This window comes from Crinia signifera, chromosome 3 (genome assembly GCF_055691185.1).
Source record: "Crinia signifera chromosome 3, ASM5569118v1, whole genome shotgun sequence".
NCBI classification, from domain to species: domain Eukaryota; kingdom Metazoa; phylum Chordata; class Amphibia; order Anura; family Myobatrachidae; genus Crinia; species Crinia signifera.
The window spans coordinates 161,036,370-161,053,998 of record NC_139219.1 but is presented as its reverse complement, the minus strand read 5'-3'; the positions used below and the strand labels follow the sequence as shown (position 1 = coordinate 161,053,998).

General features: G+C 40.8%; 1 protein-coding gene across 2 annotated transcripts; it reads left to right on the top strand.

Moving 5' to 3' along the window:
- The first annotated feature begins 1,679 nt into the window (after window positions 1-1,679).
- Window positions 1,680-15,235, top strand: VGLL2 (vestigial like family member 2). 2 transcript variants are annotated; one of them, XM_083174695.1, is made up of 4 exons: window positions 1,680-1,991; window positions 3,404-3,707; window positions 7,558-8,064; window positions 14,351-15,235. In XM_083174695.1, the coding sequence occupies exons 1-4, from the start codon at window positions 1,911-1,913 to the stop codon at window positions 14,389-14,391; spliced, it is 933 nt and encodes a 310-aa protein (XP_083030821.1). In that variant the 5' UTR covers window positions 1,680-1,910; the 3' UTR covers window positions 14,392-15,235. The 2 variants fall into 2 exon arrangements, with proteins under 2 accessions (XP_083030821.1, XP_083030820.1); XM_083174694.1 differs by lacking the exon at window positions 14,351-15,235 and adding an exon at window positions 14,211-14,344.
- Window positions 15,236-17,629: the final 2,394 nt, after the last annotated feature.

Sequence of the window (17,629 nt, the reverse complement as noted above, 5' to 3'; positions counted from 1 at the left end):
AGAATAAAGGCCCCCATACACTAGGGCGACTTGTCCTTAGGACAAGTCGCCCCCGACTTCCCCCTGAGCTTCCCCGGCTGCTCCCCAGGGGAGCTTGATTAGATTGGCACTTGATGTGCCATTTTTTTACATGTGATAAATCGTCTCGATTTATCACATGTAAAAAACCCAGGGAGCAGGGGCTGCTGGTGGGAGCAGGGGGGCTGGGGACGCTGCGGGGACACAGACGCTGCGGGGGACACAGACGCTGCGGGGGACACAGACGCTGCGGGGGACACAGACGCTGCGGGGGACACAGACGGCATAGAGCCGGGCAGAGGGAGCCGGGAGCTGTCAGTGCTAGAAAAAAAAGCCTACTGTATACAATGAATGGGCAGCCTGTGATTGGCTGAGCGCTCTCTCAGCCAATTGCTGACTGGCTGAGAAAGCGCTCAGCCAATCACAGGCCGCCCATTCATTGTATGGGCTTTTTTTTTTTTATTCAGTGCTGACAGCTCCCGGCTCCCCCCGCCCGGCTCTATGCCGCCTGTGTCCCTCGCAGCGTCCCCAGCCCCCCTGCTCCCTCCACCGCCGCACCGCCCCACAAGGTCCCAAGTCGGGTGGTCGGACGTGCAGCAGGTCTGACCACCCGACGCAGATCCGATGCGCACGGGACCGCGCATCGGATCTAAGGGGACATCAAAACTAGCCGATTTTGGTCCGATTTAGGCCAGATCCGACTGATCTGGCCTAAATCTGACCAAAATCGGCTAGTGACCTTAATGACCCAATGTTATTAGTCAACAGTTTAGCAGCCTCTATATCAGGGGTGGGGAACCTTTTTGTGCCAAGGGCCGTTTGTATGGGGGAAAAATCCTTCGGGGGCCATATGTAAAAATGTCTCTTACAAATTGTCCTGCTGCAGCCGTCCCACGCTCCGGCAGCTGCCGCTGAATAGGACCGACAGTCTCCGGCTGCTGTTGATTAAGAGGAATCTCACGAGAACTACTGACCTCTCGCGAGAATTCCCCTGTACTTGACTTTCGACAAAGCCGCCAGGTGGGTGCGAGGGCCACTCAGACCGGCTATGGGGGCCGCATACGGCCCCTGGGCCTGAGGTTCCCCACCCCTGCTCTATATAAACCTATGTGCGCTGCTTTTGTGGTTGGAAATGGAGATGCTGTGGAAACTATCAGATGTGCTGTGGTCCATTCTTAAAGCCTAGCTTTCTTTATTATGTGCCAGTGCCCCCGAAATAACCCACTAATATTCTTTACTAAATATGCTACAGATAGAGATTTGAAAGCTAATCTGGTAGATATGTATAATATACAAAATACCTAAAAAGTGATAAAACATTCTTAAGTAGATTTTTTTTTTTAAATGGATGATTAAATGTAGAGTAAATAAATAAATGAATACATTTAAACTGTCAACTCTTCAAAACTGTCAAACTGCTGCAATAAAAACAGCTTAAATCCTATACTGTCTCCTGACCAAAGACAACCACAACAAGGGAACAATCTACTTATAGCATCTCCTGAAACAAGGACACAATAGCCAACACAAGACTGTGTGATTGGTTTCTTGTTCCCCCACCTCTCCTTGCCCTCCCTCTTTACTGACCATGTCTCAGCCAGCCTGACAGCACCGTAATGACGCGTCTGCGTGAGATTTAAATGTCCCTTGAGCTGCAGGCTGGCTGCTGCACTGTGCTCGTCCTATTCTGGAGTCAGTAGTGGTCTGGATCACGGACTGCAGCAGACGGATAGTGCTGCCAGGTATCTCACATATGTTGCTGCTCAAGCTCCTTCCACATGCTCTAAGGGACATTTACAACTGAGAGGTGTCTAGAGAAGCCACATTGGACCTTAATGAACAAACACAAAGATTAACCCAAAAAAACACTAAAGCAACAACTGTGACTAGCCATGAGCTGTTTGGATGTAATGTACCAAGTGTATGGTCCTCCTCAACCTTACTTTGCAGCAGCCTATAGTCCTTACCACCAGGTACGTTATAAAGTCATTTGTCCGCGACAATCCTGCGCTATGTACAAAGCCATGGCTGCACAGTGATCCGCACAAACTAACCATGTATTAATCCTAATGTGCACTTAGAATAACCTGCAATAGATATGACAACTTTAGCGGTGTTGGTTAGTTATAGGCACATTGTAAAGTTATCTGAGTCGCTGCCAGTTCTGGAGGTGTCAACATGCTGCGATTTGCGCTACACGTAATTACGTGCAATTGATAGTAGTATTTATTTACCATGCTGAGAGCATTAGTAAAGCAAGTGCAGGGGGTTTAGTATATTTCCAATTTATACAGTGCCATTTAAATGATCATAGCCTAGTATAGGAATAGTGTGAAAATGGAAACATTGCGTTTTTTGTTAAGGTGTCTTAAATCATACAGGCTAATTAATTCATGATGTATTTAGGTCTGTGATTCTACTTATTTCTTAATAAAGTACTTAATAGCGAAAAGATGCCTGTCTGACTGTGAGGCTGTTCCCATAGCCTGCACCTGTTCTAGTCCATTTCATGTCATTCCGTGGGCAAAGGCATTGCTGACAGAAGTTGAAGCAATGTCCATTGTTTCCTCCCCTCCCGGACCGAGCACGCATTTGCGCTGTTTCTGCATTGCTCATGGTAAATTGCGCTTTAATACGCTTGGAGCAAAGACAAGTAAGTGATGGGATAGTTACATTTAACACGTGCAGAAAGTTTCCCACAGGTCTTTAAGAAGTTATGTTGGATCAGTTTGTATTACTGATTGATGATATACTGTATACAACAACAGTGGTCTTAATAGCATTAATGAGGTTTCTACCCAAATGTGTCTTCCTTTTTATATGGATTACTAGATGATAGATAGAGAGATAGATAGATAGATAGATAGATAGATAGATAGATAGATATCTCCTACTCCTTTGTGATTTATTGCTTTGATCTATGAATTGTAAGCTGATTGTTAGTGCACTTTATTTAAGTATATTCTTGTTAAGCAAGAGACTTACTGTCAAATGCTTTGTGGATTGAAACTCAGACAACTTTCTTAGGAAGAGTTATACTGAACTAGGATCACCGGTGGCTTAGATTATTCTCTAAAGTACTTAGGGTTTATTATGAACCTTTATTTAGGATATGGAGAAAGATATAATAACAAGTGTGTCAGGTGTGGTAATAAGATCTTTACCTCGCTGCGTGGGAGACTTGTTCTTACCCAACCTCATTATACAGGAGGGATTGTTAGCGCTGACTAAACCGCTTTAATGCAAACTGATTTATTTGTTCAACGTTACATTGTTACCAGTACACTGCAATGTAGCGCTATGACCCGTACCGTTATAGTTACATATGTTGCATTCCATATCGCTGATACTGATACTATAGCTCTTATTTGATTCCATTATACAGAAACTAGCCTTTTACTCGAAGATGCAGGAAGCCCCAGAGAGTGCCAGTAGCAGCAGTGCCAGCAGTGCCAGCTCCTTCTCCAGCCATGCACCAGCCAGCATTAAAGAAGAGGACTGCAGCCCGGAGAAAGAAAGACCCCCAGAAGCAGAATACATAAACTCCAGATGTGTCCTCTTCACTTATTTCCAGGGAGATATAAGCTCGGTGGTGGATGAGCACTTCAGCAGAGCACTCAGCCTGCCCAGCAGCTATTCTCCCAGCAGTGCCAGTGCCAAGACGCCCAGGAGCGCCAGCTCATGGAGAGGTGAGTAGAGCACAGATAATATATGCACTTCTGTCTGCCAAAAAAGTTATTCCGTGGTGTCGCTGTATTTAATAAAATCATTACACTTTAGTCATTGATGCATTGTGTATACAGCGATGTACTGCAATAACTGATGCTCTTCACCCTGTATGTAGCTGACGCAAATGCGTCCTTTCTCAGTACATACATTCAGCTCAATGTCTGGCGATGCGCATCAGGCAGTGTATCTCCAACACGTGCAATTTATGGTTTTTACTGTTTAAATCACCCAAGATGCACAACAAAACTTCCAATAAACTGTATGTATTTGTGGAAGTTGTTGGAAATAATTGTAGTTGTGTATGTGTGGGCATTAGTATATGCTGCACAGTATTACAATGATGCAAGTTACAACTGCGTGTAGTGTCTTATCTTTTCTAATGTAAGGTTGACTACAAGTTTCCCAGGACTCAGGTTACTAAAACCTTTCCTGATACACAGTACAGCACTATTATAAGTGAATATTATGTCACTGATTTTATTTACACAATGCCAAGGATTGGGGTGAGACTTTCTAATTGAGTATGTTCCAAATTAATTAGAAGCATAAAACAAAACAATCAACTATTAATGTTTTGTGTGCTAAAAATATATAATGCATTAATTGTTGTTGTGCCAGCATGTACATACATTTCTTGGTCTGATATTTACGCACAATAAATATAATTTTGGTAAACCAGTCTTATATGCAATATGTGTAAAGGAATGAGATGTAAACACAGGTCAGTTCTCAATCCTGCATCAAATATGTATTTAGAGAAATCATATTCTTTATGTAAGTTTTTGTAATTTAAAAAAAAACGATTTATTGGAAATAAAAACTTTACTATTAATTGATTTGATCAGTTACAATATATACATTATAATCTTGCCAGCTTGGCCAATTCACCTCTTTGTCTGTCTGTTATTACTCAGTATTGTTTTATTACTGTAAAGTGTCATTTAATATGCTGGCACTATATAAGTAAATGCTAATAAATAAATAATAAATGTGAAGGTTTTTATTGTTATTTTAACAGCTACATCAATTAGCACTTTGAATAAAGAGAGGTTTTGGGGCATTTTTAGTTCAATAAACAGTTTTGGAAATACAGTATTAATAGTTAACATTGTGTTGATGACTTGGAATGCACAGATAGCTTCATACAGTATATAACAGTTTGGTGGCCATATCAGTTACTCCATCACAAATGTGTATGTGGATGAGCAAGTCTGTAGTGATTTGATTTACTTTTTAGTTCAAAAAAATTGTTCCCATCGTGACGATCATGACACACTCATGAAATGATACAAAATTCATGGCAAAATACAAAACTAATGATGTTGTGTGTGACACCCTAATCCATAGTCTTTGTTTCGTCTTGTAAAATAATATTTTCGCATTCCACTTAATGGAAAGATGTTTGAAACTTTTGCTCAATAACATTTGACATTGCGATATTGTTCAGGACATGTGAATCAGCAATATAAAGACACAATATGAATTGGTTTGCACATTTTTAGATGTACACGAGCACAGTGCATTCTTTATCTGTAGTCCATAAGGCTTAGTTGTCATAATAATTGGAATAAGGTCTAAAGTATTCCATATAGCATAAGGGTGCAATAGAACAGGTGCTGTTGGAGACTTGGACATTTAAGACACATGTTGATGTTGAAACAACGCAGTTTTGCACTTACATAGTGTGGAATAATAGTGCTTCTATGGGAAACTATCTTTATTTATTGGTTGAATTGTTGGCTTCTTGGGCAATTTTGCTTATAATTGATAACATTGGAATTAGAAGTGGAGGATTCTACAATAAGTAATATATGATTGAAGATGGAATAGGGATATCCATTCGTGATTTGTGATTCACTACAGCCAATAGATGATATCAGCCAGGCTTTTACCTCCTCAAATATTGGACAGCATGTTCTGTGGCTATACTGTTTGCCATTAGGAATCATCAGCGCTCTAAATTGTGAAAGGATTTATATGTGTTAATCATAATTTGGGCAGTATGGATGGTGCAATGGTTAGCATTACTGCTTCACAGCACTGAGGTCATGGGTTCGATTCCCACCATGGCTCTAACTGTGCGGAGTTTGTATATTCTCCCCATGCTTGCGTGGGTTTCCTCCGGGTACTCCTGTTTCCTCCCACAATCCAAAAATATACAGATAGGTTAATTGGCTTCCAACAAAAATTAACCCTAGAATGTCTGTGTGCGTGTACATGTGGTAGTGAATATAGATTGTAAGCTCCACTGGGGCAGGGACTGATGTGAATGTTCAACTATTCTCTGTAAAGCGCTGCCTAATGTGTTTGCGCTCTATAAGAAACTGTTAATAAATAAATAATGTGTTGCTGTAGCTTCATTCTTTGATTTTTTGACTGTTCACTTTCATAAACTTTACCAGCATGCAACCATGGGAGGATGACACTTGAGGCAATGGGCCAAAGCAAGCAAATAGTCAAAGATCATTGGCAATGTCCATTAACTAAAGTGTAATTAAATAAATTGTTAAATACAAATTGGGATGCAAGTTGCCATTAAAATAAGCAGATGTTGTAGATATGCTGCAGAGAATATACTTGGTGAACATTTTTGAACTGCTGTCGGATGGCAAAATGTAGGAGTCATTGTCAAGACATGTTCTTTGCTTCTTTATAATGTATGCAGTGTCTTTAATAGAATGTGCAAACATTATAGTTCTCGCTAGACTTATTGGAAAACTGTAGATGCCATATTGATGCATAGAATTGCTTTATATTATATGTTGGTATTATTCCCTAATCATAATTTGAAAATTGCCTTCAAGGTCACCAGAGTTTCATTTCAGTGAAACTGTTTATTTTAGTTGAACATTCACATCAGTCCCTGCCCCAGTGGAGCTTACAATCTATATTCACTACCACATGTACACGCACACACAGACATTCTAGGGTTAATTTTTGTTGGAAGCCAATTAACATACCAGTATATTTTCGGAATTTGGAAGGAAACTGGAGTACCTGGAGGAAACCCACGCAACAAACTTTACACAGTTAGGGCCATGGTGGGAATCAAACCCATGACCTCAGTGCTGTGAGGCAGGAATTCTAACCATTATATCTTCGTGCTACTCAAACTACAAACAAAATTAATTTCTATTCTCTTGTCTTTTTATCAGTGCTAAATAATATGATATTCTAAGTATGTCACACTGACAATGGGCATAATAATAATTGAGATGGGTTGGCTCGTTGTTAAAATTGCTTGTTTGGATTCATGTAGCACTTGGCGATTGTGACTATACTTACATCTGTTCAGGATTACTGATTTGTTATATGATTTTTACCTTTTAATTCTCTAATGATGGTTAGATCACTGGGCTCTCATATGTTTAATTGTATTATATTTATATCTAAATATCCAATTAGACATCAAGGACATTTGCCTGCCAACGCATTTAGATAGAAAAGCCAGTCCAAGCAAGCAAAGTGACTTTGGCATAAAAAAAACTTTAGAAGCCAGCAATGGTGGTTATTTTTCTTTAAATAAGTGTAAATTAAAAAAAAAAATGATTTTGTCCATTTTATGAACTGAGTCCATGTTTAGCATTGACATTATTTTGGAGCCTATACGTTGTTAATACTAAGCACAATATAAAAAATATAAAATATATGCTGATTAAATTTTTTTTTTTTTGGCAAAGGTAAGAATAATATCAGTTCATCAGTGGTAGGAATAATAGAGCTTGATTTTATTTTTTATTTTTTTATCTCACATTATTGTGTAATTTTGAATAGTAATTGCATTCTTATTGCTTTTGTGTCTTTCTATAGACCCCTCATTTCCGATGAGTCAAAGAAGCTTTCCTCCATCCTTCTGGAACAGCAGTTACCAGCCATCTGCAATCACAGCGCCTTCTTCACTGGGCAGCAGCCTAGGCAATCCACACACAGAAATATCCCTTGGAGCAGATCATTATTCCCCAGCTTCTCTCCATAGCCATCTACATCAGGGACCACCTGAGCCCTGGCATCATGCACACCACCATCACCACCATCACCCATACTCCATTGGGGGAGCTATAAACAGTCAGGGTTCAAGTTACCCCCGGCCTGGCATGCATGAAGTTTATAGTACTCACTTTGATCCTCGTTATAGCTCATTACTTGTCCCAGCATCAGTCCGACCGCACCGGATCACAGCTGCTGGAACATCAGCAGCTGCAGCACAGTGTGACCTGAGCAAAGGAGAGCCATCTGGATCTGCGTGGACAACACCTGGTCCATACTCTGGACCAGCAGGAGACATGGGACAGAGCCTTAGCCTCAATGTGGATGCAGGTAAGCAAGACCTGGCATTCACAAATCACATCTACAAAGTTGTGTTCACCATGATTCCATTCAAATTTATAAGGGGGTATATAGGTTTCTCACTTGTATAAATTCTTTAATGCCCTGTAAATACTGCAGTGACTTGAAGGGCTACCATGCCCCTACCTCTTCCCAGAAATACTTGTTTCATGTATTTAATGTGTTTATACAACACAAATGCAAGATACCTCATTGAAATATAAAAAATACAGTGTTCAAAAATATGGAATAATCCATTATCCAAAATGCCTCCGGTCCCGAGCATTTTGGATAAGGGATACTCAACCTGTAATTGCACTGAAATGAATGCTGTTTTACAATCACTACAAAAAAAATAAGCCCCAATAAATACCACAAGTTGTATATGTTTTTATTAAAGACAATAAAAAGAAGTTCCAAGACATTTGAGAGAAGGTACATCATAAGATATTGATAAGATGTCCCATTTTACTACAAAATTTCAAATAGATGTAGAGAGCAGTAATTTACTAATTAAAATGGACTTTATTATCATCACACAACCAGCTCCATACAAGCCAAACATTTGAGTATGTTTGGAAAGTTAGATATACTGTATCATGTATGTGAATATGGCGATCAGCAACATTTTAATTATGTGCTCACTGTGTACATGAATAATCATTTGCCACACAAAAATGTAATCATCAAAATCTCTCTTTATGCTCCTTCAATCTAGTTTTTAATATCTGCAAATGTCTTCGTGCCCCTGCTTGTCCCAATAAATCAATGCTGTGTATCACAGCCACTGCGGAGGGGAAACAGAATTTCTTCCCTGTAACTGCCTACCCCAGTACTCCTATTGGCTAGCTACACAGTAGTCTGGAGGCGAACAGATGCAAGAAAGACCTTTGTGTCTTGGGAGCAGTGGCTGTCATATATGGCACTGATCCGTGAGACAGACAGACACCCGCAGATATTAAAATACAGATTAAAGGTACAGTTAGTGTTATTAAACTCCACCCCCCCCCCCCCATCCCCCCCATCTGCTATTTGTGGTCTGCACTCTAGGGAGCAACCATCATTGGTGGACACAATGTTAGAAGAGGGCAGAGACTGCCAGGTTAAGTGGAGGGGTCTGAAGCTAGAATAAAAAAATAGTTTTGAGGTCACACTTGAAGGTTGGGAGGCTGGACTTATGGTAGCAGCGAAAATGTTCCTAGAAAGCTGTTTGTTCATACAGTACTCCTCAGGGCCAGATTACCAATGGGACAGAGGGAGCTCCAGCTCCAGGCTTCCACATAAAAATAGGCCCATTGTTATGACAGTATAATTAAAACCAGCCACTAGATGGCTACATGGTGGGCCATACATCATAAGAATTTAATTGTTTTTCTATATACCACACAAAATGATGCAAATTGTGTATTTCCCTAAATTATTGGGGCTGATACTGTACCAAGTCTATAGATCTACATGTCACTGACCATGCCCAGACAGCACTGATCATACCTCCTCTCAGTGGCATAACTTATGCGCCCTCTTCTCCTCTTACCCCCCTCTTCTTATCCCCCCCCCCCCTTTTACATCCTCATCGCTGCATCTGCCGCCGCTGGCCCACCGGGACCAGCAGATCCTCCTGTCTGAGCAGTCCGGTCCCAGTGCTTCTGTACATGTTACATTTACAATACCCCTCACAAAATGTCTTACAGCAGACAGTTATTTAGGATGCAAGAGGAGGCTGCTGCCGCCTCCTCTAGCATCCTTAATAACAGTCTGCTGTGAGGGTGCGGCCATTTTGTGAGGGGTATTTGCGCCGAGACTACAGACAGGAAACTCTGCAGGTCCTGGAAAGCCAGTGGCCCCATTAGCGGTAATAGCTTCAGCAGACCCCATGGCGCCCAAACTTACCCAGCGCCTCCAAACCACCACGGGGTCTGCGGAGCTATAGTTACGCCACTGTCTCCTCTGCTTCTCATAACATTTTCAGCCCCAGGTCAATGAGCCCCTTAATCCAGTTCTGATAAGGCTTACATTGTAAGCTCAATATAAAAATTATAAAATTACTTTCATGACTATAAATATATTAAGATAAAAAGTACATTTAGCTATATACTGTATTTGTCCCATAATCAACGTTGAATATTTTTTAATTATAAATTATTAATTGTGAATTTTTACAAATTTTATTTTTACATAGTGCAGGCATAGATTTCAGTGTTTTCAGAATTGAATTAATATTTTTGCACTCAAATGTTTTAGGTAAATAATCCTTAAAATGTAAAAAGGCTGTGCTCAACAATAGCAGTGAATCCCCACAATGACAATTATGGTTCCCATCACCAGGGGAGCTATTAAAACAACAGCTCGGAAAGAGCTTCTAATTAAAACATGTCCGAGCTGGTGTACAATGAGTGTGTCATCCGATTGGACAGGAGCTACTGTATAGACGATCAGATCTGTTTCTGTAATCATTACACCCAACTCCATACAACTTAATGTCCTCCTCTTATACTACTAAAGGAGGTGTCTTATACATTTGATACATTTCTTGGACCTAAATCAGGGCTAGACGCAAAACATTGTTAAACGTTAATGGATGCGGCAGCCAGATTTACACCTATATGCTAATCAGAAACAGGTGCCTCTTTCCACACGCATGCCTCAAACAAACCCTACCACAAGGAAAACCTTTTCCATGCATGCACAAGGTACAGTAGCTGCTCGGCTGACACTCATTTCAGGGATGGAGAGATACTGCCATGCTTGACCTAATCCAGCCACTCTCACATCGTCTGTCAAGGTGAGCCTGCATAGTGTGCCATCTGAAAATACCTTTTGCAGTACTTAAACAGTTTCAAATATTCTAGGGATGCATCCACTTCTCGACATACAATATAAATCTACAGTATAAAGGTCTATTTTTATTAATTTCTATCCAATTAAAAAAAAAAAGTATCTTATCGTTCCCAGGGCTAAAACATGCATTTATTAACATTTAAAATTGAATATAAAAATCATGCTAGCAGATGTATGTTTTAGCACCTGAATTTTCCGGGCTTGCCAGACTGGGCACTGAGGCACAGTCCGGAAAATTCTCGGGATTGCCACTGAAGGGGTTAAGCTGCCACGCCCCCTTTTCACCAATCGGCATGCGGGACATTGAATCCAGCCTGCCAGTAAACAGGCGAGCTGGCCAGGAACGTCCCGGCAGTAATTATTGATATCACACTTTTTTACTATTAACTTTGGTAAAATATTTTTTTTCACAATTATCCTAAATAAATGTACTTCCCACGTTAAAATGTATCGGTTGAATGTTGAGTTGCACAATAATTTAGGGAATAAGTTATCAAACCTTTTGAGAAAGATAAAGTGGAGAGATAAAATAATAGCCAATTAACATATGTCATTTTTCAAAGACAGCCTGTAGCATGGCCATTAGAATCTCCTCCTTAGCACCATTCAGCAATTGGATTCAATGGCATCCTTACCTTCTGCCACTCTTGATGCACTTTGGCAAAGAAACGGTGTGGTCTTATGACCGAAACCCCAGTTTTTGTCATTCTGTCGGGTCCGGGAAAAGCCGGTTGCTCCTCAGAGACTGCTCTGGCTGCAACACCAGCTCTTACAGTGTAACAGGAGCCAGGTGCTGCACCTTATGTTGAAGTGCTGCACCTGGCTCCTGTCACTGACCAGGAGCCTGCACTTTGGTGTCACCCTACGCCTCCCTTGTGACAACACTGAAGAATTTTATTTAGGCCTAATTGTAGGGAACTACTAGGAAGAACGTTTGAGACAGGTTATGGGGAGAGTTGTGCAAAAAATACAGGAGTATCACATGTTTGTGGCTTCAACAGCGAGCCCAAACTCAGTTGCAGTGTTTCTAGGGCCTCACTTCCTGGGGCCATGCTGCATGATTATAGGACTACTCAGAACTTTGCAAATTTTCACACATTCACTGTGTACAAATTTGCATCTGGGAAACCATTAGCTGCCATCTATGGATCAGGCCCTTAGTTCCAATGGCAGATTTTACCTATGGGCTGCAGAACTGCAGCCTCCCAAGGGCTGTGGGAATGAGCCAGTTGCAGTCAGGCCTACCTCCCAATCACCCACAGCACAGGCAGTCCCATTGGGATGTGTTTCCTCCCTCTGGGACTGCCAGACCAGGGTTTGATTAGCAGAGAGCTGTCTTACTGTAGGAAGCCACTCCCTGCCACATTGTCAGCTGGATTCTATGGACTGCAGCTGAAGCAGTCCGTAGAAGCCGAGTGTTTTCAGATGCACAGTGAAGATGTGGTTTGACTGTACATGCGCCAGTCTTGGGGTAACTGTCAGATCCATTCGGCATGGTCCAGGATCCTACCGATGGCAGTAGCTCTTTCCTGGAGCACCGATCAGCATGGTCAGTTGCAGGACCTGCCTCTCCTCCTCAAAGGAAGGAGTCGCCGCTGCTTACAACCAAACCCAAGCATGCACTTTCTTTAGCACTACTCACTGTGTCCTATAGAACTCAATAAATTCTATAGTTCTTAATATTAAAGCTAATAATGTAGACATTATTTAAATGCATTAATTAATGCAACTAAACTGAATGTATTCAAATATAATTATTTTCAAATTTATAAACTTTGGTAGGTTCGTAGAATGCAAGCTCTTAATGTAGTTAGTGCAGCAAAGTAAAATTCATTTTAACAGGCACATTATAAAGCTATTTAACTATTTTATGACTTATCACGTTCCTTTTCTCTGAATTGTGTTGGAATATTTGCACTGCCACTTGCAGCCAGCCATGCAATGCATTCCTGCCCTACTCATTTTTCTGTGTCGTCTCTAATTATACTTTGTATTCCTGGATTGCTTAAATATTTAACAGGTTATTAGTTTAAGGATTTGATAATTTCAATCCTTGTATTGGGTTTGAAAGCCAGAATCATCTAGATTGCCAACATACTAATTCATTCATAGTTTTATTGTGGAAAACAAATGGTTATCACCTTTTGGAGACAAAGCTTTCTTGTTTAAAGAAATATAAATAGCTAAATACATTAGCTACAGCTAATATGTCTATACAGTCTGATGGATTATTGATGATATAGGGACAATTAGCATTGCTTTATACTACAGGTATATACTGTGGATTATTTCTCTAAGAGGAATAACATAGTGAATAGTGTATTCTTTGGTTAGTGTATTCATAATGTTATTTCCTACAAGAGCATTAAGTTTACATGTTTCACTAAAAATCACATCTACAAACATTGGGACACAACAGTTGTCTAAAATAGCAGTGATAGCAGAGAGTGAAAATGGTAAAGAATATTGGGGCCTACACACGTAATGAAAGAAAGAAAACACAAGTAAGATAATGGATAAATTAGAAAGCGAACAATGAGCGCCAAGTCTTATACTGTATATATTGAAAGTACACATTGGAAGTTACCAGTTTGTCAGTGGAACCCAGTGAAATACATAATTCATGAACATGCTGCCTATCAATTCCTTAGAAACCATTGGCATCACTAAGGTACTTCACAACAAATAATCATGAGACACGGGGACTAATTCAGTTTGGGTTGCAAAAGCAAAATCTCTAATCGGCAAAACCATGTGCACTGCAGGTGGGGCAGATGTAACATGTGCAGAGAGAGTTACATTTGGGCGTGGTGTGCAGCCAGTATTTATTCTGCACATAAACAAAATAACAACAAAATGTAACTCACTCTGCACATGTTACATCTGCCCCATCTGCAGTACACATGGTTTTGTCCATTAAAGAAAGAGTATGCTTTTGCAAACCAACATGAATCACCCCCACTGTTTTGTAGTGTATTGGTCACCTGCACTCGGAAAAACATCAATTCAGCCTCAGGACCGCAAAAGCCCTTATATTTAGTGGCCAAAGTTATCCTTTCATGTACAAAAATCTCTCTATATATTTTTTACCCTAACCTATTTTTGTTTTACTCCTGATCCAATTTGATACTACATCAAACAATATCTTCCTAATACCAAAATTTGCCTGTTTCCTGATACAGTAGTGATCCTTACTAATTATTCACCTTATCTTCAAAAAATCATGTACCTTTATTCGCTCCCCTCTTTTCATCCACCTGTCTCTCCTCACTCTCCTTCTCTGCCTCCTCCATTCCCAGGTTTACAGCCTCAGGATAAAAGCAAGGATCTGTACTGGTTTTAAAACCTGTTGCCCCCTGTAGATCTTCTCCACCTTGTAGAATTGGTGGCATTCTGAGCTTTGGTTTGGTGGTAACAGACTTGTGATCTTGGTTTGCAGCTCGACGCTACACCTTCTGTGGAGGACCTCTCCTGAGCTGATCTTCTTAAAGACTCAAACTATTTGCCCCAAGGCCCAGAACACATGTTCCAGCACTAAGACTGCAACCAGAGGATGGGAACAGGACTCCTTACCCGAAGCAAAGCCAGAGGAGACACGCTCATTCCTCCTTGCTCAAAGACTCCTATTTTATTTAAAATATATTCAACAAAGTAATTGGTGCCACCAAAAATAGATAAAGATATAATTATATATTAATATAAATTCACTTGCTTTCTTATGAGAGGAGTAAAAAAAAAAAGACTATTTTTGTTGTGAATATTTTTTATGCCTTTTTGTGCAAATGTACTTTCCAAACCAAGCTGCCTGATGAACAAAAGTCCAATGTATTTGTATTATTCTTATTGTGATTACATAGACAAAGCACACACAACACTACATACACTCAGACTATGGAAACAAATGAAAGGACTAAAGGTCGATGGACTAAAAGCCCATATGTGGACATACAATCCAGTCTGTTGTGAGTGGCAAGAAACTATGAGGGGCCACCTGCCCAAAGCTTATAGAAATGCAGCTGTTAGCTGGACAACTGTTCAGCCTCCAGAAATATGACAAGCAAGGTGGCATTTCTCAGGGTTTAGCCCAACAATCGCATTTGATTTTTTTTTTTTTTTTTTTTTACAAGAGAATTTTATGATGAAAGAAGAAACGCTTTAGAAAACTGACAGCCTTGTACATGGATGGAACAACTGCAGCAGAGTGAAAGGTGATACTCTGCAGAAACACATTTCAGTGTGGACAATCGATCTCTTCAGTGTGTGTATATGTTGCTGTCATCTTGTCACTTTAATTTGTTTGGGAAACTGTGAGAGATGTATTTAATTGTAGGGATTCTGCATTAAAATAGTATCTTCCTGTCTTCAGAGGCGTTGTTTACTTTAAAAAAGAGATTTGGGAAAACAAAGTTGCTCAAAAGTATACCATTAAATCATATCACCTATAGATCACGCAGGCAGCCAATACGTCAGTTCCATAATTACTTTGAACTGCATTTATAGCATTCAGGGCTGTTTGATAGTCCAGATGGGTATAGAACCTGCAATCAGAGCCCATACTTTCCATACCTATTTTAAAACTCCTGGCAGTTTATGCAGTCGCCAACATGGATAAATGTTGTTGTTGCACTCAAGTATCTGCCTGGGTGAGATTTGTGTGCTCAGAAATATTTCCAGGGAGCAACCGCTTAATAATTTATTGCAAAGATACCCGATACCTTGCCCGCTTGGTCTACGTAATTCTGGCTACACTGCCGGGGAATATCTAATAATACAAGATGGATTAATTTAATTAGCATTCTGCTTAATTTATGTGTGACACTATGCATCCACTTTCAAGTATGTACAAGTATGCACAGCCTTCTGGTCTGGTTATACTGGGATTCACAGAGCCACAGGAGTGTGAAGAAGTATACAAAGACATAGCTATGGGCACTGCAAATCACCTCTATAGAATGTAGGAATGGGATCATTGGGTCGCCCTAAAGATGGTCCACAGTCATTAGTTCGACACACTATGTCGACATACTGCAAGGTCGACATGGGTCTAGGTCGACATGGGAAAAGTCAACAGGTGTTAAAGTCGACACAATCATTAGGTCGACATTGTCTAGGTCAACAGTCAAAAGGACGACATGGGGGTTTTCACTGTCTTTTGACCCGAATGTCGACACAGTTGACATGGACACAGATTTAAGTGCACCACGTCCCCTCGCATGGCTCGCTGCGCTCACTATGCGTCGGGCACGGTGACTCGCTGCGCTCTGCACACTATTTTATTCTCCCACCACACCTTAGTGCATGGTAGGGCATGAAATACCGCCTGTCAGGACATGTCAACTAAAAAAACTGTAAAAAAAAAAATATGCCGGCCTTTTGACTGTTGACCTAGACCATGTCGACCTAATGATTGTGTCGACCTTAACACCTGTCGAGCTTGTCCCATGTCGACCTATGTCGACCTAGTGGTGTTGGCCTAATGACTGTTGACCATCTTTAGGTCGTCCAACCGACCGTATCCCTGTATGTATTCCACAAACAAGACCTCTGTATTAGAGGTGTAATGAATCAAACTGCAAACTGTATATTACAGGTGTCACTATTATGTGTTACTGTCTTACCTCTGGATACTGTAAATGATTTGGTAAATGGGGCTGATTCACGTTGGCTTGCTAAACGGCATAAAGTTGCTGCTTAGCGAGCCATCTAGCGCCCGCCGGTTAAGCATTGTCTCCCCCCCCCCCCCCCCCCCCCCCGCCGGCGTGCGAACATCCCCTCTGCATTGCAAATGGATATTTAGCATAAACATTCATTCACGGGGGAGTGTAAGGTGGTGAAATCATCCGATGGTCAATGACCATCGAATGATTTTCCCCCTGTTCGCACATATAAGTCAGTCTCTGAGAATGGGGCAGGCAATGATATCATGTGCCATCAGCTGCCCTCCCACGGCACGCCCGTCTGCGTTCGCATGAGGACACCCAGCGTTTTCCTGGGCGCACCCAAAATTTCTATGGAAATGCTGCTGGGCATTCCCATGCGACATCTCACTGCCCGCCTACATCCCTCCGCCCCCTGTTTGAATGCCTCAGCGACTGTCCCCGTAGGTGTCCACACAGCAGCCCTGCACATGTGCCTATAAAAATATACACATGCCTAGAGCAAAAAAAATCGGTCCCCAGTGCGAATATGCCGGAGACCGCGCATTACTGAATCGAGCCCATAGTGTGTAACATTTACATGTTATATACCATACGTTCAGTTTGTGCTCCCCTTAATGCCAAAACCTCATTCTAATTAAGATTTACATTGTAAGTATTACATATTCCTAGCAGGAAGACGAGGAGTAGATCTACTGTATATACTGCTTCTCTATGGGTAAGTGTATCAGACTATAATCATATCAGACAATGATCTGTATGGTAGCAACATACAAATATCTGCAAATATGAAATACACCTGTAGGCTTGTGACTTTATAAGAAGCAGTGTGATATAAGATGACACTTTACCTATACTGTAGATCTTCTAATATATCTCATTTATCAGTATCATACTACTAAAGCAATACTACAGTATCATATTAATTCTAGATACAGTCAAACACACACACACACACACACACATATATATATATATATATATATATATCTCATGTCACATTAATTCTAAAATGAGAAAGCCACTCCTCCAAGTGGGCTAATTACAATACAGAAAGGATG

Bases quoted from the DNA above. Each gene is read 5' to 3' on its own strand.
- VGLL2 (XM_083174694.1), top strand. From the start codon at position 1,911: ATGAGCTGTTTGGATGTAATGTACCAAGTGTATGGTCCTCCTCAACCT. The intron at 1,992-3,403 runs GTACGTTATAAA...TCCATTATACAG, and splicing joins CCTATAGTCCTTACCACCAG to AAACTAGCCTTTTACTCGAA. The intron at 8,065-14,210 runs GTAAGCAAGACC...CTCCATTCCCAG, and splicing joins TAGCCTCAATGTGGATGCAG to GTTTACAGCCTCAGGATAAA.